A 21,031-nucleotide genomic window follows, 5' to 3' on the forward strand; every position below is an offset into this window, starting at 1 on the left:
TATAGTGTTTGGTCCCCATAGGAGATGTCTTGGTGGTGGGTTTACCCTGCTACGTGGCTGAGCTCCACCCAACCACTCTCTCACCCCCCCTCCTCAAAGGGAAAGGGGGAGAAAATTCGATGGAAAGGGCTGCGCCAGGGCACAGGTCCCCTCCTGCCGAGAACTGTCATCAGTGGGCCTCTGTTCCCCATCGATTTTTTTTCTTCTCTTCATGCAATGGAGCAAGCCCTGAACTCGTTTAAATCAAACAAAATGCTTTTACTGTATAATAAAAATTCCATGTTTTAATACATCGCCATGCACAAATGAAGTCAAACAATGCAGAGTACAAAATTGTCAAATATACAAAATGATAAAGCAGATATCCAAAGCTTCCAGAGATCATGCCCAAAGATACCAAAAACTTGATATTGATTTTAATTTCATCATTTATAAGAATTCCTCCCTCCCACCCGGGTTGTATTTTCTGTTGATTTTCGAAAACAGAAGGAATTTAATCGCAAATATAAAAACCGTAGGGTGGAATTAACAGTGATGGCCGCTTTCTGTACTAAAAATTAGATTGCATGATAATTTCTGGTTTGGGAAAAGAAGCACTGCTATACAGATGAACACCTGGATGCCTGGGGAAGCGCAGTGCACCTCAAACAAAAAGGCACGCTTCTGTGTTACCACCTCGTTTGGCTCTGTCTTTAAAATGCTCCCTCGTAGGTGGACAGGGAGTAACAGTGCATCATGTTTTAACCACTCGAGTGCTGGCATTCTCCTAGATTTTCAACCAAGTTAACATCAGAAGGAGGTTACAGCCTCAGAGCATCTCCCTGGTGAGCGTAACTCAAAACTGAACCCAAGGGCAGCTGGCCCAGACACAGCATGGCCAGGGCACCACACTCATCCCTTCCTACACCAGGCTCCTCAGCAGCTCTCCTGGCTCACCCCGGTGTATTTCCCAGTAACTCAACCCCAAGAACTCGATCCCAGCCTCCCCCTCGGTTCCTGCAGCTCGTGTCCATCCCCAGCTGCATGCGGGCCATGGATTTGGGGCAGCCTTTGGAGACAACACAGATGTGGCTTCAGTTCCACCCGTAAATTACCTGCCCTCCTCAAGGACAGGTTCAGCCAACCTCAAATTCAGCTCCCCAGGATGGAGGATCCCAAAGCTGGAGGCCACTTTTCTGGTTGACATGGTGTGAGACTGATCGTAGGGTCAGGCAGCTATCACCCTCATCTTACCCATGCTTAGATGTGGAAAAGGAATAACTGTGAGGCATGTCTGTATATCTCAATCCCTACAAGAAACCAAGGACAAAGCCAAGCGCATCCCAACCCTGCCAGGTGGCTTTGAGCAACCTGACCCAGTGAAAGATGCCCCTGCCCATGGCAGAGTTGTGGGGGCTAGATGATCTGATGATCTTTAAAAGCCCCTCGTGACCCCAGCCATTGTCATTCCATGATGTAAATGCTGGTCATTCACATTTTCAGGTTCCTGCCCCATGCAGTTGACCATTATTGTAGGGGAAGCCCAGCAGTCTGCAGTGACCTCTGAAGGCAGCGAGCTTCCCTGGCCCTGAGGATGCTGACCCTGCAAGGAGATCTGTCTGTCTGTCTGTCTGTCTATCTCCTGCCATGGCCCCAGGACAGCCTGGTGGAGGTCTTTGGGTTCCTCTCCTCCATCCATGGAGCTGAGCTTAGCAGGGAGAAGGATGAGATCTGTCTCAGGCTGAGATGCTTTGCATAGTCTGGAAGCTCATATCCCTCCGTGGACTCTCCACCGTGTTGGAGGCCACTCGATCTCTTTCCTGCCTCTCCCAGGAGCCAGGCAGAGAAGGAGCCCCCTGCACATGAGGAATGTGGATGAAGCAGTAAGAGGGATCCAAGCATCTGTTTGGACTAGTCTTGAGGCCAGAGCCTGCCGCAGTAGGGAAAACCTCTGTCTGGATGTAAAACCGAGCTCTCGATAGACAAAACAAAACAAACAAGTCCCCTCAGCATCTGATGGGCAGATTTTTTTTTTCCTCTGCGCAGCTTTTTATTGCTTACATGCGGTTTTGCTGCAATATTGATCTCCCTGCTTTAAAAAAAAAACACAAATGTATATCGCTATTTAATTTGGTGACATGATATCAAATAGATGAATTCAAGGCAAGTGCTTAATAGAAGTAATGTGATTAGAGATGTAACAACAGCTACAGAGGATTTTTTTTTTCTTTTCAGCAAAGGTATTTAGATAGATTTGGAATTCAAATCAGAAAGGAGCTTTTCATTTCATTCTGCCTAAGCCTGGACGTGTTATAATAATGCCCCAAATCCCACTTTTGGGGGAGAAGCGGACATGGTGCAGCCGTCTGCAGGATCAGCTTCCTTCCCTCCCCAGCCTGACCTCGGCCGTGCCTCCGGGGGCTGTCTGTCCGTCCCCGCTGCAAGGGGACATTTGTGCCACCGTGCACATAACCGGTGGCTCCACGGAGCTCATTTGACGGGCAGCCAGGACGTACCGGTGTTCTTTACACAATAAATCTAGCCCAAACTCATTTTCTTAGGATTTCACACTGGATTAGAGCGAGAATCCCCGAAGATCTTTATCTTCTTAGCTCTGTCTGTAGCCAGCTCCCTTCTCGTCTCCACTTCGTGATATTGATTCAATACCAATTTGCAGTAAGTATTGCTTTTATGGTTTCTCTTGCCTGCGCGAACTGTTTACTCTTTAAAACATGCATCCCATTTCGTGCCATTTGCCACAGCACAGCTCTGGAAGGTGGCTCTTGGCTTCACGCTTGCCTCGTACCTACCGGCTCTGTGAGACCTGAGCACTCTCTTTGCTTATTTCCAAGGTGCAATATTCATAACAGCCAACTGCAACCAGCTCTTGTTACTCGGGGTCGTCCCACTGAAGTCGTTTCACTTCCTTCATTAGCCGGCTCCAGCAGGGCCCGTCAGGAGAGCAGGCACAGTTTGCTGGCTTTGAAGCAAGGAACTCACGCACCTTGTTCAGCTGCAAAGCAGTACAATGTAATTCTCAACCAGCACTTTGGCTTCTCTACTTGTTGCTGAACACAGGAGAAGCTGCTTCTTGCCACCACGATGCCGCCTCCTTGGTTAAGAGGCAAGGCCACGGCTCTCCTTCCGTGCCCACACCGATCACTTGAGTGCGTGATTTTGTCCCAGGCTGCTATTAATGAGAGACATCAGGGTTATTCTGTGTGCTCAAGGGTTTTTGTTGTCCTTTCTTGTCCAGTTCTCTTCCCTTAACTACAGGCAGAACAACCTTGCAACTGTGAGGAGATCTAGTGCAGCTCCTACCAAATGCTGACAAGTTCAGTTTAGTTCAGGGCTCTTTGTTCAAGTCAATTTTGTGTGAAAAAAATGAATATAGGTGGGCCTGCCTTCATGTAATATCGGAAACTTTGAGATATTTTAATTCAGAAGTTTGCATCTGATGATCTAGCCTGATCTCTTGTATAACACACACCTAATAACCTCATCCAGTGACTGCTGAACTGAGCCTAAATTCCTGTTTGAGGTAGAGCTTATTGACTTAGAAAAATACTCTGCATATATTTAACGACTTTATGTGATGGAGAACGTGCCAGGTAACTAAGTAAGTTGTCTCTATGGGTAATTATCCTCCCTGTCGAGCGTTTGCACTTAATTTCTAGCCTGATCTGTTCCCAACCAGTAGAGCACATCACTCCCTTTTCCTCCAAATAAAAGAGCTACCTGCCTTCAGACAGCGCTTCCCCACGCAGGTAGCAGATTGTGATTGCAGACAGATCAAGTCACCTCTTCAAATTGTCTCTGATAAATTAATAGCTTGAGCTTCATTAGTCTGGCACTATAATAAGACCTGTTTTCCTGCCCTTGAATGACACTGGGAGCTTTAGAAAATAATCTTTCCAAGTTGTCAATATCCTTTTTGGAAGATGGGCACAAACTGGCTCCATTACAGTGTCCCCGTTGCCAGATCCTAAATCTCCTCCAAGTCCTACTGACTCTCTTCCTTTGAGATTACATTTTCCCAGCTAGCAAGCACATCTGTGGGGTTGATATTGAATGGATTATTTGTCAGACCTTCACAGCTACCCTTCTCCAGATGCCCCCAGGTGTGACTCTCCTTCTCCTCTCCTGGATTTCTGCATTTGCAGTACTCCGGGTTCATCATCGTCTCGTACCATGCACCTCTTTGGTGATCTCTTGGTGTTGCCACCAGTAACTTTCTATTTCCCTGGGAGGAATATTGAAAATAGAACATACCTTGGGAGGAGCTCATTAGAAATAGTCTCGCTGATGTTAATTTCATATTTACAGCCATTTTTTTTGTGATCTAGCATGTAATCGGCTTTAATCCACTTACTATGGGCTATACTGATTTTGCATAGTGCTATTTTGTTCTTTATCAGAATCAAATGATCGATAGGAGGCTAAGTATTATGCATCAGCAGAGTTTCTTTTATCAACAAGCCTTTGATATCATGAGAAAATGATAGGAAGTTTACTTGACACAATGCATTTCTATACATAATCATTCGGAGGGGTTTATCAATTTTTAATTGCTGCAATGATTTGTGTCACATCAACCTTTCCATGATTTTCCCAAAGGAAAATAGGAAAATAGGAGGCTAATGAGCCGATAGTTTTCTGGGTCAGGTCACTCATTCTTTTCAGTTATTGTTTTGTGTGTGTTTGTTATTTAAAGCTTCTTTTGTGCTTTTGAGCTCTGATAAATCCTAGGCAAGTTTTCCTACACTTTTGGATTCGGTTATCTGGTTCTGCAAATTTAAGAATATGTTTGGATAGTCGCTGCTTAATATTACCCATAATTACTGACGGAGTAGGAGGAATTACATTTTAATGTGCAATCTGACTCCCTCATTCTACCACTCTCAAATACAAAACAAGAATATTTGTTGGTTTTTGCATGTTCTGTGAGTAATCACCGCACCGTATCTCACATCAGACTCTGCTTTGCCACGACTGTATTTATTAGGATGCATGTGAAGTGTTTGGTCTTGCTAGCCCTAACCTACTGGCCACTGACTTCCCATACATTTTTGGCTTTCCTCATCAAACATTTACTTGCTTACTTGCTGATTTATACTCATGAGCCTGCCTAATCACCCATACATTACGTCGGTGGCTTTTTTTTGCACTGCAGAGTGCTTTCCTGAATTTTACTATAGGAGATTGCAGGTAATGCTGGTAATACTTCCCCCCCAACCATCAATTTTAATTATAACAGAGGGCCTTTTCTTTTTAAATTAAAATCTTATTGACCAGTCTATTTATACCAGGGTCAATCACGCCACAGTCTTGTAGCAGGGCCTTTCAAGGAGATTCGGATTGCGGAGATGTTATTTGTTAAAAGGGGACTGGGGTGAAAAATGCAGGTTTTTACTTTGCTTGCCTGAAACAATTTTGAATAATTGAGATCTTGTGGCTTCATGAAGGGTGGAGGGAGGTCAGTTTTAGTTATAGCAAAAAAAAATCACCCCCGGACGGGCTCCACAGCTGGCATTAATCAACAGATCTCCAGGGACTGCGATGGAGCAGTGCCAATGCAGGTCTGCTGGGGGCCTGCCCTGAGGTCTTTTGAAAATTCAAACAAAACAAAACAAAAAAAAGAATTTTGTCATTTTTAATGGTTTGATTTCCTCAACGACACTGCAGCTGCTTTCAGTCTGGCTGTCGAGTAACAGAACTGGGTAGCCAGGCACGAACCCACCGCCAGGGCACGGTGATGCAGACGGGTTGGCAAAGCCAAAGAGCTCGCAGAGCTGTTGCAGCCTTCCCTCCTGAAGCTCCTTAACAGAATAAACAACGGGGTATTCAGGCAGAGAAAGCCATGCAGATGTAAAAAACAAACAAACCAGGAATGAAACAGCGCAAAGGATGTTTTGAGCTGCAGCACGTTTTTTTTTCGGGTGAGCAATTCCTCTCATTTCAGGTGTTGGCCTTCACAAAATTTGAAGCACTGAGGATGGCTGAGTCTCTGCCTAGGTTTCTTGTTGGGGCTGATGCTGCATCATCCTTCCCTGCACAAAGACAGCAGGGAAGATGTGGCTGGGACGGGCACCCAGGGGCAGCAAGGCTGCAGGTCTGCCGCCAGGAGCAGTGCCCTGACCACAGGGCTGCGGGGAGCCACCCGTGTTTCAGAGCTAATAACCAGCGATCAGCGTAACGGGAGCACTGGCCTTTGCGAATATATCTATCTCCACAGGGCTGATAATTGCTGTTTTATTAAAATAGCATTAGTCTCCAGCTCTTTTGCACAGAACTAATGGCTCTGAGCGTATTTAAATTCACTTCCTTTGCCGGAATAACTTATTCGCTCCCTTTCATGTTGACTTGGTCTTTGGCACTCTCGACATAAATGATTTATTGACTAGAGATAAAGCATTCTTTCCACAGAACCGTTCTTGCGACCCAGGCAAAAGCGGATGTGTCTGCTATTAATAAGGTGTTCAGCATAAAAAATGCAATAGACTTGATTGTCTGCACTCAATAGCCTTTCCGAGAACACAGTACCTGCCCCCATTCATAATAACAAAAAATTTCTCCCACATGTTTATTTATATTAAAAACTTTTCAGAAGAATACGCTGGGATTCAGATAGTTGTTCAGTAGATGCAGAACAATTTCATAAATATCCCTGAGGAAGCATGGCCTACTTTGGGAGAATAACAGCGATTAAAAAAAAAAAAATCCAAACATGATGAATAGTTAAATACAAGCCAAAAAGTACAGTTATTTCCTTATGGCTCCTTCAGACAGTTAGACACGTGAGGAGTGTTGCGGGGCTCGGGGGAACTATTCTTGCTCACGTTTGGAGTTATCCACATGCACAGGCTGTCTGTAGGACGGAGACCTACGCCACCGTCCAACGAGCTTTGTCTGATGGGCACCTACAGCAGAGTTCTCACTGAGTTTGGCTACACAAAGGGTCTGGACTTTGTTTTCACATTTCTCAGGGCCTATAACACTGCGTTTCTAGATCACCGTAGCTAAAATCCTGGGAAGCTTTTAAAACAAACTGTTTTAACAGGAGAAGTGCACACATCTAAATTCATGCCCATATACTGGAAGATGTTCAAAACTAACATTGATACAAAAAATGCTTCTAGTGGCTCTTTGCCTAACTCAACTTTGTCTCATACGCCCTTTTAAGACAACACTCTTCTTTTTTTTAAAGATAAACACTCCTTTTATCATTCAAATTATTACAGATTTGTTTCATTGAATGTAATATAATAAGAGAATCCCTACTGCAGAAGCATAGCATTCTCCTTTTAAAAGTAATTTATATCCAAGTTGTTTCTTTTTTAATTGCTGTACCGACATGAAATTGATGTCAGTTGCCAGAGTGCATTTTTAAAATCTGTAGCAGAAAGAGCTGTAAAATTTACTGAAGCTTACAATGGAATTCTGCAGGGCTCACGGCCACTTCTCTTAACAAGGATCAGATTCCAACCTGCTACGCTATGAGAAGCTCTAAAAAGTGCAAATGCTGCTGTTGGCAAAGATCCTTATGTCTTAAGGAGAACTTGTACACCAATTAATTTAAAATTAGGCGCCAGGATTTTCAGAAAGAAAATATAAAGCTCGCTGCTTTATAACTTTGGGAGCTCCATTGAAAAGCCATGGAAAGACCCAAACCATTAGAAACCACTAGCAGCTTCTGAAAATCTTGGCTGTCAATAAAAATATTTTCCTTCTGGATTGAACAGTAAAGAAGCATTCAGCATGCTGAATCTGAAATGGGTGGAGAGGCGTAACCAAACCCCCGCCCATCTGAAAAAAATTACACCCTAAATACATTTATCTGTTGGTTGTACAGGCACCCTCAGTGGTTGACCTTGCATTCTCTAGCAATGAACTGTACAATAGCTAAATATTATAACACAGGAACCTACTTCTAAAACGTCCCTTGGCCTTGATATAGTTGCTCCTTCTCTCGATCACTGCATCCTCACACCCCTATGGCATCTCACCCACGGTTTGGCATACACACTAATGGCAACTCTACAGTACCTGTCTATCAGGCTGGAGAGAATGATGGTCTTTAAATACACAAAAAGCTACCTTTGATTTTAAAGAAAGAAGGAACAAATAGGTAAGCCTCCTCAATACACTGATGACATCAGTTCATTATAAATAATATGTCAGGAAGGTCCTGATGTTAGGGACAGACGTTAATTCCACTGAGTCCCCATGGAAAAAACAGTACCACAGCCAGCTGTGATACAGCCAGTGATGAGACCAGCCATTCAGAGACTGAACACAAAACAACGCTCAGATTGAATGCAACAGTCTTGAGCCTGCTACAGTATATTGAAAGGCTTATAAGAACCATTTGCTTATTCCTATTTCCTACCAAAGTACTGTTTTGGATAGAAAGTGGAAAAAGTTAACAAAGAAGTCTGCCCTCTCCAGAGGGAGTGTCTTGCTCCTTAGAAGTATAGTCTTACACTTTACCTTTTTCAGAGAGTTTGGTTTGGACTGTGACTCCCCAGTCCTTCCCAAAACGTAAATGGTCGCCAGCATAAAGAACCTGAATTCTTCCAGTTTGTTCTGTTTTTATTGTAGACCAAACCCAGGGTCAAACACATCTCTGAGAAAGGTGCTCTCCCTCTCCTCTCCCTCACTGAGTAAGAAAACTCATTGGCAAGCTAGAAAATGAGAACCTTTGACATCTGGTGGATGGAAGGGAGAGCAGACACAGTGTCCTACAGCTCGTTCAACCTTACCCTGTTCTTGGCTACCTCTGTGACAGGCATTCTGTAAGTCTCAATAAAATGTCACACCTCTGCCACGTGCAAATCTATCTACACAATCTACTGTGAATCAGTGAAGGTATGCTAGTAGTGGACTTCAGTTTGGATGCAGTCTCAGTACAAAGACTGAAACATATCCTCAGTATTTTTTTAAAAAGACCTTTATATATATATGGGCTGTGCTATTTCTGTGTGGAAAGCACGTATGAAGTGCTGATATCGTTTAACAGAATACCATTAGACTGCAAAACTAACATATACAAGACGTTTACATTCCTATCAGGGGTGTAATATTGTGAACATATCCACTGAGATTGGAGAATTGCTGTAAGTTTTTCCTAAAACATCATGCCATCTGCATACATAATAAAAGAATCCAGTAGTTGCCATGCTAAAACAGGACTTCTAGTGAAGGGCATAGACAGTCCCCTACAGGGAACTCAAAGTTATGCACAGTGATGAAAACTGGAAGAAATTTTCCAGCTAAAGGTCTGTCAATGACCATTTTGAACAAATTAGCACTGGATATTATGCACCACATCTTTACTCTGCAGCAAACCAGGTCTTCCCAGAATGCATCATCTTGAGTGGGCTGCGTTTACTTCAGGTTTGCCTTCAGTCCTCCATGGTCACCTCTTGGCAGTGCCATTTATTATGTTTTTTTTTTTTTCACAAAGGAAAGTTCACTTTCATATCAAGTGGCAGGACAGCAGCTTTAGAGGCTGGAAATGTTTACGGAGAGCTCTCTGCTGGGGCTGCAAGAAACAAAACAGAAAACCAAAAACAGACAGTGAGTACAGAACAGAGCAAAGGAAGTACCATATATTTCAACTAAAATAAAAAGTCAAGTTTGTGCTGAGCAAATGCATTTATAAAGTAAAGACAAACTACTCCTAGAACATATATTGTGACCCTGGCAGTTTCTTTAATCAGTTTTACTCATCAACCAAAAACTTCAGTGCTTAATCAATTCCTAGATAAATATAAAGCACAGAGCAGCAATCATTTGTCTGATTTGATAAATGCTACTTGAATTTTATTGCTTCATCTTATAGCACTGCTCACTCTTCCTCTAGCTGGAGTCCCAGAGAGCCTGCGACTTGGCTAGGCTTTCTTGAAATTTTTCCTCTCCTCCACCCAAAGTCTTCTTTGGGATGCATGGCAAGAAGAGGACAGGTAATGCACCAGGAGATATTCCAGGTAGATACAAGGAAAAATTCTGCCCAGTGAGGGTAGCCAAATTTTGGAATAAGTTCCCTGATGAGGTTGTGCAACCTCCACCTACAGAAGATATTCACCACTCAGCCCAAGAAGGCCCTGAGCAACCTACCTTGGCCCCGTATTGAGCAGGGTTGAACTGAAGGATCTCCAGAGGTCCCTCCCAACCTAAGTTATTGTATGATCATAAAATTTTGGATGGGGATTTGTGTTCCCTGTTGTGCCTTTGCAAACATGAAAGAAGTGCCTCTACAGGACAGCTCCCACTGAAACGCATTCATTTATTCAGTATTTAGCCACCAAAAGGCACACAAATTACTCACAGGCCTACACTGGTCTCTGGAGCCAGGGAGCCATGCAGAGACAAGCGCCTGTGCTACTTCAACAGGCCTGCTGTGGACACAGCTTTGTTTCTCACAGAGCCCTCAGCACCCCCAGTTTTACAGATCGTGTTTAATACATGTTGCAGATTGCTATTGCACTTTGGAAACCCCGAGGGCAGTGCTGGGACAGCCCTCATTGGGGTGTGCTTTGCACCCTCTCCAGCTGATGTCCTTCCTCATGCACGAACGTACATGTCCATATGTATGGAGCGAGATGGATCTTTGTTTTTTTTTGGGGCCAGATTCCAATTTGAGATGCTAATGGGATGCCGATGCTGCCAAGGCAGTATTCATGTCAGCTGAAACTCAGGCTGGCAGTAGCCTTCTACTCTTCACCCCTTCAAAATCATGCCCGGAGGGCTCTTCTCTATGGGGTGCGGACTCACGGGCTCTGCCAGCCTGTAAAGTTTGCCCGTATTTGGCTTTTCCACCTCCAAACCCTTGCAGCTATGGAAATGGAGGTCTGATCGAGCGAGGAAAGGGTGGGATGCTAAACCAGCAGGTTCTGGAAGAATACCGAGTGAGATATAAAACAACAACAGCAACAAAACCAGACCCTGCCATAAGCACTTCATTCCTCAGTTTAAATATGGCCTATTAAATAGAGGAACAATAAAACCCAGTCTCCTTAGCTATTTCCTTTCTTATGTGGGCACGTTCACCCGATTATCGTGGTAGTTTTCATTTTTGTTTTCACAGCTGCACTGTTTTTATTCTCCAGGTTCTCTAGGGTGATGATCCCACTTGCATCTACTGTCATCGACTCCATAATACGACCGTGTCAAAAGTGGCCCAAGAAAGATGCACATTTGGGACCCAGCAACTGTTTTATTCCACGAAAGAACTGTCAGGAAGGTTTCAATCCAGGGACCTTTGGTCTAGACAGATAACTGACTGCATCCCCCAGGACAGAAAAGGACACAGTGGTGATATTAAGCAGGTGTGAAGATAAAGGAGAAATCTGGGGGGACGTTTTAAATGGGGAGAGAGGGAAATTGGTACCTAACCTCAAAAAATGCTGGATTCTAGGTGACCTTGAGGCTATCTCACTTCTGTGTAGCATTGGCAGAGATGTACTTGTCTCATAAAGGAGAAATGAGACTTTTTTTGTCTCATTTTGTTTTTTTAGTTAAATAGCACACCTGCTGCAAGGAAGGGGAAATTTGAAAAGCTCTCCCAAGCAAATGAAAATACCTTGCCTATCCACAGTTACAGGACTACAACAAAATGGGTGAACTGGCTAACTCTATCAGATCAGGCTTCAAGATTACGCCCATGCTGGAATTTCCATCATCCACTTTGTCTAAACCATGGGTCTGTACTCGTGCTTTGGTTTGAAGTAGGCCAGCTGGCCTGTGAGAAACCCATGAGCAAGAAGAATCAGGGACTGATCCGTCCACACTGCCACGTGACAGCAACCACCTCAAGCCATGTGGGACACCAAACAGGGCCAGTCTGGATACAACCAGTGACACTGACCAAAAGAAAAGCAGTAATTCTGTTAAGCTCTGAGCTTATACTAAAGCAAAGACTTAGTAGTGATTTAGCACCCCTCTTCTCTTCTCACTTTGTCTTTTGAGGCCAGGAATTCAGAAGTACTTACTCCCTCTTGTAACCTATCATGTTTAGTGATAGAGACTCCTCTAATGATCCTGGTTGACTAAGGATCATGCACCCAGCACTTTTGGAAAGTAAGATCTTTTAAAAAGGCTTCACAAATGAGTAGTCATCTTTGAAAACATTACCTTAGACTGCAAGCTCTTGGAACGATGACTGCTTTTTGCATGGGGTTTGTATGCTTACCAACTCAACTGCATACAGACCTAATCTCACATGACATTTTCGAGAAGCTGCTGTAGAAGGACTCCAATCATTTCAGAGCCAGAGATGTATTTCATTTCTGAGCACCTGTGATTTCTTTCTAAACGAAAGAGGGACCTCTTTTTCACTCATTTTTAATGCATGTTAATTCAGCTCAACCTAGCAGTATTACTATTTGTCTTACTTCCGTAATCGAGGAATCCTGATAAAGAAAACAAGCATCTGTTGCTTTTGCTATGTTTCTTCTCCACTGGAACTAATTTTGTACTACATTTCTAAGGTCAGGACATTTCAAACATGGGATTATTGTGAAAAATGCCTATTTCCAACATCCATATACCAACTATTCCTTTCAGATTGGTGAAAAACTGCATTCAGCTAGTTCTACTAGTACTTTTCCTGTGTTATAAAGGTCACGGGTATCTCACTTCATGCTTCTAGCATCACTTGAGACATTCCAGTATTCTGCAGATTGCTGCAGACTTGTTGCATCTTGCTACACAATAATTAGAGACACTACCAGCTTTGAAGAATTTCATACAATGGCAAAAGGAAACGGTTGCCAGCCCATTTGTAGATTTACCTTTATCTTTCTTGTGCACTGAATTATAACCACTGAGGTGTGTGAGCATGAGGTGTTTGTTTCTATGAGGCTAATGGAAGTTAATGTGAAAAAAAAGAAAAAGAAAAAAAAAACTACTTGGGGAGCTGCTGATCCAGGTCAACCACCGTGACAGGAGGAGGAATGGGGATTACCATGGGCTGGGAAATGCAGCTGAGGGTGAACTGTGCCAAGAAGAGGACGGACCCCCACTGCAGTCATTTGCCCCAGGACAGATGACACCGAGTTTGGTTTCATTTCATCCTGAAATCATCCTCTTTCTGTTCTGGGCTGAGTGGGAGGAATCTCTCATCTTTTATTCTCTAGGTAAAAGCAGCTATTGCCACACATCCTTATTACCCAACTGGTCCCTGGTAAGCGGAGTCAACAGTGCCAGAGATGAAAGGTTACCCCAGGGTGTGCATGGTTGTCCTAGCTGGAGCCAGCATGGAGGAGGTGGCAAAGCAGAGCCCTCCAGCCTGCTGTGCCCACCTCTCCTCCCTCCTCCTCCTCCTGGCAGGGCAGCCCTGTGTTGTACAGACAGCAGGACAAGCCTCCAGGCTTCAGGAAAGCAGCAAGCTGCCTGGGTGCTGTGCCACTGCCTCGCAGCCCATATTAAAATGATGCTAAGCAGTGACACATTAATCAATGGGCTGAACGCAACACCCAGCAGCCAAAAGGGAAAGCAGGGACGTGGATGGTTTTTGATCAGCCTGACAATTTTGTTTTTATTCCCAACCAGTCATGTGTTGGTCTGATTTTCCCCTCATTACTGAGACCTGGTAGCTGACACAGGCTTGAAGGTTATTTAATGTTGTTTGTCAACTGCAGTGTCAATATGGTAGGAAAATGCCGAGAGGGAAAAGGAAAGAAGTCTCTTCTAGCTTTTGATTTCTGAGTTTGCTTGCCAAGAAGGAAACCAACATTTTAGTTTTGGAGCAGACAACAAAGGTGGATCTATGAGCATAGCAGAAGCATCTAGAGCTTCAAACGCAGCAATCCTAATCCCAAGCATTTAAAATTCATTAATGATGCCATGCTAAATAATTATAATGGCTGCAAAAGCATGGAATTAAAAATACATGTTGCTTTCCCATCAGCTCTACTCTTTTTCAGGATACCATTATGACAGATTTTTCATTTTCACCCCCAGCCACGAAACAAGATGGTTTTGTTCAAACGGTCAGGGACAGAGATGCATCATCACAAGACTCCAGGAGCAGAGCTTTTAAAACAAACAGCATCTGACATGTGAAATGCGATTTCTGCAAATGTGAACTCAGGGTTTCTTTTTTTTTTTGGAAACACTTCTTTTTCTGGACAGCACACTCCCACAACCAGGTGCTCTAAATCTACCTGTGTACAGTTTTAACATCAGTCCATAAATATGCCACTGAATTCCCGTGTGAGATACATGGAGGAGAATGACTTTACATGCAATAAACTCCTGGGCTTTATTTCTATGCTGCTCACCACGAGCAGCCCCAGGTCCAAACCAGGGCTTCCAGGAGGCAGCTGGCACGCAGCTCGCACACAGCCTGCCCCAGCAGGGCTCAGTGTGGGATGCTGCTAGCGCAGTGTGAACACCATCGCAAGCACGTGGGGACGCCGGATCCTGGCTCCCTCACAGATTCACAATCTGGAGCTCGTCTTAAGGAAGGCTTCCGGGTGGCCTTCAAAAGCCAGAGCAGACGTCTCTCCTGTCACTTGATGCTGATGCATTTTAATTCCTACACTCTGTTTTATATTGAGATTCTAAGGAGCTCAGCTGGGGGACAGCCGGGTTTGAAAAGGATGCTTGGTGCTTCAAGACAGATGATGAACATTCAACAAGGTCGGGCAAATCCTTTCCCCTATATTCTAACTAAAGAGAAAACTCACTCCTTGCTTGCGATGCAGGGCTCTGTAGCCTGTATCAGGCAATTTTGAGATGAAACATTTCTGGGAGAATGGATGTCATGGCAGATGCTCTCAGCAGGTAACCTTCTGAAAAGCCAATTAGTCAGAGGTTATCGCAGCTGCTCTGTGAAACACAGTTGGTTCACACAGAATGGGCTGAAAATGTAGTTGTCCAAAATGTGTTTCACTAAGCTATTCAATGTCCTCAAATAGTTGGATTAGCCAAAAGTCTCTTCATGAGTCACGCACAGTTCCAGCTTCCCTACTAAAGCAGATCTCTCAGCAACTTTACTAGGTTAAACCAAATGAGGACACGATCGATTCTGTGCACAGATGATTTATGCAGTAATTTCTGTTCCTTGCCTCTTCTTTCAAAAATTGGAGTTCATGAAGGGCATGATGAGCTCTCTAAAAGGCTTGAGCTCACACTCCATCCTTGTACTGAAAAATATCCTGAAAGCATTTTAGCATCTACAAAGCTTGATTTTAGTGTTAATCTGGAGTCCTCAGAAGAAAAAACCATCCCCTCGAAATGTATGCCCTTTTCATGTCTGAGCCTAAACAAAATGTGACAATTTTCAAGCTTAAAAGTTAGGTTCAAAAAGCTGGGAAAATCCTGGGAGAGACTTTCTGCTTTCAAAGAGGCTCATTCATCCCTACTCAAGATGCTTCAGACATCCCACCATCTACCTGCTGCTGTGAACACACAAAGAAAAAAGAAGTGTGTTTTTGCATTCAAGAGAACACGATGATTTCCTTGAACTTACAAGCAGCTAAAATATTTTGAAAAAGTGCAAGCAACCACTTCCTTCGTGTTTATAGCTACTTTCAAAGAATCCTCTTGATCTCCTGCAAACTTACCCATCGACGTGAGCAGTGTACTGGCTGTCCACCAGCATCCTTCTCTAGAGACTCATATTACAACAAACAGAAAGATTTAAAGGAATGTGCTGCTAAGGAGTCTGGAAGTTTGAGCTGGTGCTGTCTGGAGCTGCAAGTGCATAGGAGACTGCCGACTTCGTACCCTATCATGCACATCTCTCACTGCCTGCCTGTAATCAGTTCTTGATCTCACAAGTCCTTGTAGGGTGCTCTGCAGGAAGTGAAAAAGGTTGTCACAGATGAACAGACTTCCACACACCGTGGCTCGAAATAGCCATCTGCACTGCATCTCGAAACTCTGCATCTGCATTGCTTTTGTCTCGAGACACTGGGTTTTAATGTAAAGCACCAGGAACTGTGAAAACTCAGTGAACTTAAAAAAAAAAAAAAAAAAAGACACGGCCTCAAGTGGTATCTTCAGCATGCAAATAAGTTGCTTAGCCACACAGTCTGCGGTGGCCTGCAGTGGTTTGGTGGCTGCTCTGATCATCACCTGGAACGTGCCCTTGCATTTGTTCTGCAGCTTCTGCAGGACACTTCCAAACCCATCCTGTTAAAAACTGTGCAGCAGCATTTGGAAATATAGTTCTGTCCATTACGCCGCTGTATTACTTGCCTGAGGATCTTCAGCAAAATATGCATTAAGTTATGAAGCATAATCAGAGGAAACTAAAGACTTCACTAGAAAAATCAAAGTGCTATAGCAAAAGGGTTTGGAAACTCTCTGGAGCTACAGATTCCCCACTGCCTATGCAGAGCTTATGCAGGATTAATAGGTGGAACAAACTACCCACCTTTGGGGAGATAGTCACTGTGAGGTTCCCTGAAATGAAACTTTTAATTCAGTTTTCATTCTCTCAAATGATTAGCCAAGTGAAAAGGAGAATTAAACCTACTACAACCACCTAAAAGATTGCACGTGCACACACACAAAGCAAAACAAAACAAAGAGATCACGAAGCCTACAAAATCAGCCTCTCTCCCAGTACATTGAGCAAGCAACTTTATTTATCTCTTTGGAGAAATGCATTATGATACACCTTTTAGTTGTATTATCACATCACATTATCATTGTTTTCCCCAGGATCCTTGCATTGCTCTAAGCAAACAAGAAGAAAGAACAGAAAGAAGATTTTGGTGCCATTTGGTACTTCTCTTCACCCTGGTGGTTCTTGTGGCCCACCACCTCATTTAATGTACAACATCCAACCCCGAGAATAACTGCTATATTCATGGGCTCTTCTAGTGGACCCACTGTCCTACCACATCACAAACAAAATGCCTCAATTTCAAAGTACTCCACAAGAAGGCATCACCTTATCTTACAGCCCCTAGCTAGGCACAAAGGGTGTTCCATGGCAGCACCACTGTACAAGCAGGACCCTAAAGATGTAAAATAAAGTCTGGGTTTGACCATCTATACTGACCCCTCAACATGCACTTTAAAATAAAATAAGATAAATGAAACAAATTGAAATGAAATAAATTAAAAAAAAATACAATAACATACAATAAAATAAAACAAAACAAAATAAAATAAAATAACAAAATGCCCCATGTCTAATTCTCCCAGCTGCAGGACCAAGCTCAAGCAGGGCAAAGTCTTGCCTGAGGCAGAGGTCCCCTTCCAGCCTGGCGCTGATGCTGTGACAGGGAAGGGTGCTCGCTGCTCTGCAAACCAAGCTCATGTTTCTATCTGGGTGGCTGGAAAATGAACTACAGAGATCAAACTGATTTACCACCTCTGAAGACTCCCTGGGTGATTATTAAGCCTATATCTTGATGTATACCCACCAGAGACTCCAGATACCAGCGTTACTGCCTCTGCAGTAGTGTTTCAGAAATGAAGGATGGGCTGATTGTATCAAAGAGGCTCTTAAGCCAGGCCCGAAGTCTCAGGCCTGAAATTATGTGGGCTGTGTTGATCACAGAGACAAGTAAAGAAGTCGTTTACAAAGAATACCTAGCCAGTGTTCAAGAAGGTATGAGAAGTTCAGCTGTTGAGGTTTTGGGGAGAAATAATCATCTCCACACAGGAACTGATTGATCAGCTGCAGAAATCTCCTTTACTCTGATTTGCCCCTTTCCTATTATTTAGTGAGGAGGCTACCCAAAGCACTTGCATATTTTTCTGTCTCCTTTTGCATCAGGCATGAGTACGTTCTGAAAATATGATCACACAAATATATTTAAATGGTTTCAGACTGGTGGCTTTTCTGTATTCTGTGGAGGTGACTGCTATATTTGGTTGCTGCCAACCCCAAGCAAAACGTTATTCAGATCTGTGTCATGTCCCCTGCCTCCCAAACTAAGCGATATGAACCGTGTCTGTAAAGGGTCCTTTTGGGTCTATGTTTGTAAAGGGTCCCCAGGAGGGTCCTTTGGGGCATATTACAGGATGGGTAGGAGTTCTCCATGTCCCCCTTGGTGCCTGCAAACCCAATTTTCCTTCCCAGGAAAACCCATGCCATTCCCAGATCCAACACTTGGCCTTGAGAGGGCTTTCAGGTGCTGCAGTGTAGACATACCCGGTGTAAATCAAGGATAGGACCAACGCACTTAGTGGCGGAAAATAATTCAATACCAGGTAGAAATTGACCTTTAAAAGTCAGACAGAAGGGCATCTCCACACTTAAAACAGAGGGGTTTGGGACTAAATGTCATATCGGGAAAACAAGATTTTCACTTATCATGTAGATTCTTTGCTGGGGCACACCAAGCATGGACATGTACATGTCAGTGAAATACACAGGGCCTCGGCCTGAGTGGGCGAAGGCCTTGCTTGCCATGTCCTGGAGCAGCAGATTTCCCTCTGCTGTCCATCCAAGTAAATCCAAAATTGTTCCACAAAGTGGAACAGCATCAAGAAAAGCCTATCCCCTTCCTGCCTGGGAGCTCATCTTTAAGCTTAATGATGGAAATAAATCGGCATGCATGGACTTCTGAGGCGATGATTGGGCTGAGCTGCGTTAGTCTGAAGCTAGCTGGGTATTTCCACACTGCAGGCTGCAACACAGGCCAAATGTAAATCGCAGGCAGAAGTGGGGCATGTGAATGCATCCCTGAATTCACTCAGCTATGAGAAGTAACAGCACCAGCACGCTTGGCTCTGAAGTTCACCTGGTGTTTGCACAAATTCATTTTAACCTACTCTTGATGGGCAACCAGTCTAAGCTAATTATCGAGGCCTCTTTGACAAGCGGTGGGGAAAGACAGGGCCCTTGGAGGAGTGATCCACCCTACTTACTTGTCATATTGGATAAACGATCCTCTGGAAGGTCCTCTCTTCACTGATTATCCGGAAAAGCTAAATGATTAGCGCGGAGCAGGAATCCAGCAATTAAATGGCAAACGAGAGGTGACAGGAACTGCAACTTAATGCTTAATTTGATTGTTACAAATTCCAATTAGCATGTGAAATGTAGGTACCACAATGTTCAGGATTAGCATGTTTAATGCTTACATTTCTGCTGAAATCAGGAACGATATAGATCCCAGGGAGGGATGAGTCCTGCATTCCTTTGAGGCCTTGGATATTGGAATTTGACAGGGAAATTACACACTAAATAATCTTCTTAGAAATTTATACACACAGCTGAGATAATGAGATGCTTCCTGCAAACAATCCACAAAGTAGCGAAGTTTTTGAGAGAAATTATTTACTCAGTATTACTGGTATCATTTTGCAGCTGGATAATTTATTGTGTCCAGGCTGCCAAATTGTTTCGATTTGCCACTGGTTTGCTTTTCATTTCTACTTGCAATATATGAACAAATCGACATCATAGTCAAGGAATTCGCACGGGCACATAAAACAGGAGTAAACAGAAATGATGCTTTGTTTATTATTAAACACTTCTCATATTTTAGCTAAGGTAGGCAATTAGGTTGATAGGAATTTGCAAATGGAAGAGCAGTCACACCATTTTATCTCAGGCCAAACAGTTTATCGCAATTCATGCACAGACAAACTTCTGTGCTTCAAAATATCTAATGGGATGTGGTATTTTTCTTCCAGTGCCAGAAAAATACAGATCCCAATTACATTTTTGCTTCAAGGAAGGTAGGAAGGAGGAATTTCTGCCATTGGAGCATGAAAAAGATTTTGGCTAGAAAGAAGATGGACCAGATTTTCCAAAAAAAAAAAAAAAAAAGACCCAAATGATTTGCACACCAAAGTCTCATTAGAAAGCAGCAAGACTTTGATTTCTAAGTCACTTGTGAAAATTTTCTCTGATGATTCCTACAAGTCTTTTAATATTTATCCTAAACAAGTGCTGACATATCATTCAGAAGCAGATCTGGGGCTGCAACAAGTTCTGGTAACCCCTCGAGACATTTCTAAAGCCTCACCCACAAGAGATTCGAAACTTCTGGCATGTCCATATGTCTGAAATCTTCAGTTTGCATCATGCATTTGTCTATTTAGGATAATTAAGGGTATGCCTCCGTGAACACATTACTGCGAGGTAACCAGCGTCCAGATTTACAGCAGAACAGATGCTCTGCTGTAACTGTCCATGTGCATGCCCTTACCCTGTGGAAAACACACGGCAGCTTAGCGCCCTGTCATTGAGTAAGAGGAGGCAACACACATTTAGCATTCGCACTCCATCTTCCCATTTCCTCGCAGTAACTTGCTCAGGTACTTGCCACGCTGTCATATTTATTTCACAAGCCCAGCCCCTATCACAGACTGCCCAAGAATAAACACAAAGTGTCCTTCGCCAAGACATTTTTTAGGCTGTTCACTGTCACCTCCAACCCGCCCTCTGAGGATTTTGTATTCAGTGCTCATCCCTGCTTAGGCTGTGCCAGGGGGGTGCAACGTACAGAAGTGGATGCTGGAGGCTGGTTAGCTGGGGGGACCCTTGCCCTGGTATTTTAGCAAGATGAACCTAGGTTGCTGAGAGGTTGTATTTAACCATTTTACCACTAAAATGCAAAGTGAAAAAAAATAAAAAAAATCAGTGACATTGAAGAGACTGTAAAACAACTAGACAGCAGCCTTGTCAGAAAGCCAGTGCAAGACTTTCAGAAACTGACACTTAGTTTGCCACACTAACAAAGGTTTTTTTTTTTTTTTTCCTGAAAGAGTCCCATATTTCAGGAGTCTGGACTTTGGTCCAAAGGGTGTGAGAACTGGAGATCTCTGAGAGAGCTGTAAACATGTTAAATATCAACTTCTTAATGACACCGCCATTTGATTCTACTTTCAATTCTGAGATTACAAAGGGAAATGATCTCACCTCATCAGGGCGTAACTACAACGTGCTGCTACAGCTCACACTTTTACCAGCTTTCTGGAGGCTCCCATGAGATTATGGTATCGGTGGCCCTAACAGAGCATCCCAGATTCATCTCTGCGATCACTGGGGCACAGCCTGGCACCACGAATTCTGCCTTCATCCTCTTGGCCCACATTCAGGATTAGAAATCCTTTCCAAATCTAAGTAGGA

The 21,031-nt window shown here is 43.6% G+C and overlaps 1 protein-coding gene across 2 annotated transcripts in view; it reads right to left on the bottom strand.

The window, feature by feature from the left end:
• Positions 1-276: 276 nt before the first annotated feature.
• SAMD12 (sterile alpha motif domain containing 12) overlaps positions 277-21,031 on the bottom strand; it is a 169,148-nt gene continuing 148,393 nt past the window's right edge. For both annotated transcript variants that reach the window (XM_084282554.1, XM_084282555.1), the window contains one exon: positions 277-9,523. In XM_084282554.1, the coding sequence (XP_084138680.1) occupies positions 9,501-9,523 (23 nt within the window). In that variant the 3' untranslated portion in view covers positions 277-9,500. The remainder of the gene's footprint in view (positions 9,524-21,031) is intronic.

The sequence above is a fragment of the Netta rufina genome, assembly GCF_964035555.1.
Source record: "Netta rufina genome assembly, chromosome: 2".
NCBI lineage: Eukaryota > Metazoa > Chordata > Aves > Anseriformes > Anatidae > Netta > Netta rufina.